At 35.4% G+C, this 4903-nt stretch overlaps 1 protein-coding gene across 4 annotated transcripts in view; it reads right to left on the bottom strand.

The window, feature by feature from the left end:
- PPP4R2 (protein phosphatase 4 regulatory subunit 2) overlaps positions 1–4903 on the bottom strand; it is a 63721-nt gene that overhangs the window by 20001 nt on the left and 38817 nt on the right. For 3 of the 4 annotated variants that reach the window (XM_019626547.1, XM_019626548.1, XM_019626546.1), the window contains one exon: positions 855–1025. The exons of the other annotated variant lie outside the window; for it this stretch is intronic. In XM_019626547.1, the coding sequence (XP_019482092.1) occupies positions 855–1025 (171 nt within the window). The remainder of the gene's footprint in view (positions 1–854; positions 1026–4903) is intronic. 4 annotated transcript variants of the gene reach the window in all.

Here is a 4903-nt window from a genome sequence, read left to right as displayed (position 1 = left end):
ACTGTAATTTTGCTACTGTTATGAATCGTAATGTAAGTATCTTTTTGTTTTCCGATGGTCTTAGGCGACCCCTGTGAAAGGGTCGTTCGACCCCCAAAGGGGTCGCGACCCACAGGTTGAGAACAGCTGTTCCAGGGTGATCTGATCATAAATTCCTAACTGGCCAGGTCATGGTAGGTAGTCACACCCCAGGGATACAACTTCTTTAATTAAAAAGCTTATCTTTGCCTTAAGCAAGCCCTGTCCATTGTTTCTTTGCATGCAGGTCAACATACCTTTGAAATGCCTCTTTTCAGACCCCTCCTACTAAAAGGTAACCACACTGGAGAGTAAATAATCCTAGCTATCTTGTAATCCAATCCCCACCTTGCTTTCTCCCTCCCACCTTCATGTAATTTTCCTTCTGTCCCCTCCTTAACTTCAAATGCATGAAAGAAACTGCAAAACTGTTAGTATACGGAGCATTTGAGATCTTGCTGCTCCCAGACATATGTCGTCGTCGGTTAGGCTCAAATAAACTTATAAAAATTAAAAAAAAAAAAAAAGCTGTAAATATTTAAAATACTTCTAAGCTGAAAATCAATAACTACTATATACAGAGGGTGCCCCCCCAAAAAATGTATACACATTTTAAGGAAAAAAACTTATTAAAATTGTAACAATATATACCGATAACAAAAGATGAATACAAGTCATGTGCATACATTTTTTTTGGCACCCCAGGTATGTCACTAGAAACACAGAACTTATTCTAATGGATAATCAGTTATCAAACAACCAGACACATCATGATTTCAAGAAAAATCTATAGTTCTGCTAAAAATCAAATCTTTAAAATAGTTTTAAGTGCATACCCATTAAATCCAGTGACAATTTTCAGTATTCTTTCCTTCATTTCATCAAAGGGAATATATTCGACATTAGGGTTGGGTGGACCTCTTGGTTCAGGAGCTGATGTTCTGAAATCATCCATCACTTTCTCCAGTTTGAAAATAAAATAGCCTTTAAATTGGGACCACTGAATCCTATAAGCAAAAAATTTAAAAAATATATAATACCATATAGTTTTACAATTCTTGAACACAAAGCACAATAAGAATTTACCATCAGTAATGCTAACAAAATTAAGATCTGAGTAAGTAGTATAGAAAGAATGTCTTGGTTCAATAGAATGCATCATGCCTGATCAATCTGACTCAGGTTTCATCCAACCCGGTTTCATCCATTTCTCCCAACTCCTGACCCAAACAAAATCCAAATCTCTGATAAAAACCTAAAAATGAACTACCTCTGGCTGAAAGTCTATTAAGTGCTAAGTCCTGGTGTTAGCATTTTTAAAGCATTATTTTGTTTTGATTCTATGCCACATAACAAACCTAACCAGGGAGGTGTTACTTCTCCTTTTTAAAAGGTATTAGAAATTGACCCAAGTTCATGTTTATAGTTTTAAGTGTACAAGTCAGAATGACATCATACTCTAAGCTCTTACCATCAAAACTATAAGGCTTATATAGACTAGTGAAGTCTTACACTTGCTAAATAGCAAAATAAACTTCAATTTCTCTTTTTTGTTTTCACCATTATTTTCACTATCTTTTGTCAATAGAAAGGTATATCACAGGTTCTATCCAACATGTATCTGCAAAATAAAAATACATAAATTCCTTATATACTTTTCACATCTACTCATTTAAGAAATTCATATAAACATCTTTTCATTTTACCACTAATATAAGGAAATTTTATGATACCTGTCTAAAGAGCCTAAATCCAGGAGATGCAAGAGTCAGGAATGCCAAACATTTCCCCAAAACAGACAGTACAACCATTAGTGGCAGCAGATATATTTCTTACACAGGTGACTACTTAAAATAAGCAGAGTGCTAATCTGCAATCACTCTTCCATTCCACCCACCAACCCTATAAGCTAGGGCAGCAGTTCTCTAAGTGTGGTCCAAGAGGTCAAAGCTATTTTCATAAGAATTTACTTTTTCACTGTGTTGACATTTGCACCATTAGTGCAAAAGCAGTGGTAGGTAAAACTGATGACACTTCAACATAAATCAAGGCAGCAGTACCAAACTGTACTAGTAGTAATCATTACCTTCTTTATCACCACAAATTCACAGTAAAACAAAAAGAAACCTGTTTCACTTAAAGTTGAATAAAACAAAAGTTACTAACTTTATTAAATTTCAACCTTTGACTCTACATCTTTTTAATATTGTGTAACAAAATGAGAAGTATACATAAATGACTTCTGGTACGTATTAAAATACTATGGACATCTCAAGGAAAAACAGTTGAATACTGTTGCCAGCTGAACCAGCTATTTTTTATACAAAGCCATTTTTACTTGACAGGACTGTCAAACAAATAATGCTTATTCAAACCAGGAGACATCTGGGAGACGGTTTCTCAAAAATGAATGAAGTGAGTCTATCACTTCAAGATAAACAAATGAAATATTTGTGGCCAATGATAAAATTGAAGCACAGGTCTAGAAAATGTTTATTCATCACAATGAGCTTGGGAGGTTCCTGATACATTCCCAAGACATTTCAAAGTCAACCAGTGTTGATATAAAAGATATATCACCAAAAAAAAGAAAAGAAAAAAAAGCACACACAACGAAAGAAATTGAACCTACATCAAAATAAAAAACTTTTGTATATCAAATGACACTATCAACAAGAGTGAAAACGTAACCCACAGAATCGGGAGAAAATACTTGCAAATCATGTATTTGATAAGGTGTTAATATCCAGGATATATAGAGAAGTACTACTCAGCAACAAAAAAACAAACTGGATTAAAAAATTATCAAAGTACTTGAATAGACATTTCTTCAAAGATATACTAATGGCCAATATGCACATGGAAAGATGCTCAACATCACTAACCATTAGGGAAATGTATCAAAACCACAACTAGATAGAACTCCACATCCATCAGATTGGCTATAATCCAAAAACAGAAAATAAGTATTGGCTGGCAAGGATGTAAAGCAATTGGAACCCTTGTACATTGCTGGTGGGAATGTAAAATGGTATGGCCTCTGTGGGAAAAAGTATAGTGGTTCCTCAAAAAAAGAAAAAAAAGCAATCAAAGTATTACCATATGACCTAGCAATTTGGTCACATACATGTACACCAATGTACACAGTAGTATTATTCACAACAGCAAAAAGGTGGAAACTACCCAAATGTCCATCATCAGATAAATGGATACACAAAATGTGGTATATACACATACGATGGGATATTATTCATCCTTAACAAGGAAGGAAATTGTGACACGTGATGCAACATGGATTAATTCTGAAGACATGTGCTAACTGAAATAAGCCAGACACAAAAGAACAAATATTTTATGATTCCACTTATATGAGGTATCAAGAATAGTCTAATTAAAAGAGAGAGAGAGCAGAAAGGCATTTGCCAGAGGCTAGGGCAAGAGAAGGGTGAAGCATTACTATTTAATTGGTACAGAGTTTCAGTTTGGGAAGATGAAAAAGGTCTGGAGATGGATGGTGGTGGTGGCTGTGGCACAAGATAGTGAAGTACTTAATGCCACTGAATTGAACATTTAAAATGGTAAAGTTTATGTTATATATATTTTACCCCAATCAAAAAGTTTTGAAATATGGGCAAAACATTTGAATAGGCATTTCTCTAAAGACAGAGAAATGGCTAATAAGCACATGAAAAGATGCTTAACATTATTATCCATTAGGGGAATGCAAATCAAAACCACAATGAGATACCATTTCATACCCACTAGCATGGCTATAACCAAAAAGGTGAGCAGTAACAAGTTTTGAGGAGGATGTAGGGAAATTGGAAAGCTATACATTGCTGGGGGAATGTAAAATGGTGTGGCTATTTTGGAAAACAGTTTCGCAGTTCCTCAACAAGCGAAGCACAAAGCTGACATGTGACCTGACAATTCCCTTCTATTAAATGAATCAATTTTATTGCTATTATAAAAAGATTTGGTGAGGGTAACTATTAAAAGCTATTGGAATGATTACCTTTTCCCTCCTTTCCTCGTCTATTTTGGGAAGAGAAATTTGAAGTTTAACAAGCAGAGGCAGCACATTATAATTTTTGACATGCCTAACATTAATTTCTGATTAATACAAAATTGGCAGTGGTACTAAAATTCATGTTTAAATATCACGAGACTCCCTACAGGCATTTAACTAATACTTAAACATAACAGGGAACGTTATCATTTAAATAGGAGTCTTGTGCTTTTCGTTTCTTAAATTAAGAATTCTTCATGTAGTTTTAATATTCACCCACTAAACCATAATGTTTTATGAACTAGGATTTTCATACACACAGGGTTTTTATTACTCCATCTTTCCATTAACCATTTGCCAATCCACCTGTGATGTCTTCATGTGCCAACACACACACACACACACACACACCCGCCCCTCGTCCCCTTACCTAATGGAAATAGTCAAACAAGAAGTGATGACACCCAGGTAGAGCAAACTATGGGGAGCTCCAAAAACTCTGTAACATTAGCTTATCAGACAGGAATTAAGTCACATAAACTGAAATGAATTACGAAAACATTGTATTTTAAGTTTCAAATATATCTAGCAGTTACTCTACATTAAATCCAAGACATGCAATTCAAGAGTTACTATGCTATGTACAGATAAAAACACACTCTTATAAAATGTGAAAAAGAAGCTTTTTGTTGCAGCACAACAATTTGATTAAAAACAAAGACAGAAGGGCCGGCCGAGTGGCACGATAGTTAAGAACTGGCTTGGGATGCCAGAGAGCCCCGGTTCGGATCCCACATATGAGGGACACTGCCCTCCACAGCTAAGATGCTGAACAACAGCTCAACCTGGAGCTGGGCTGCCGTGAGTCACCGGCGA

The sequence above is a fragment of the Hipposideros armiger genome, unplaced genomic scaffold, assembly GCF_001890085.2.
Source record: "Hipposideros armiger isolate ML-2016 unplaced genomic scaffold, ASM189008v1 scaffold_683, whole genome shotgun sequence".
NCBI classification, from domain to species: Eukaryota; Metazoa; Chordata; class Mammalia; order Chiroptera; family Hipposideridae; genus Hipposideros; species Hipposideros armiger.
Note: the sequence above shows the minus strand (reverse complement) of the source record. Positions and strands in the feature narration are given on the sequence as shown.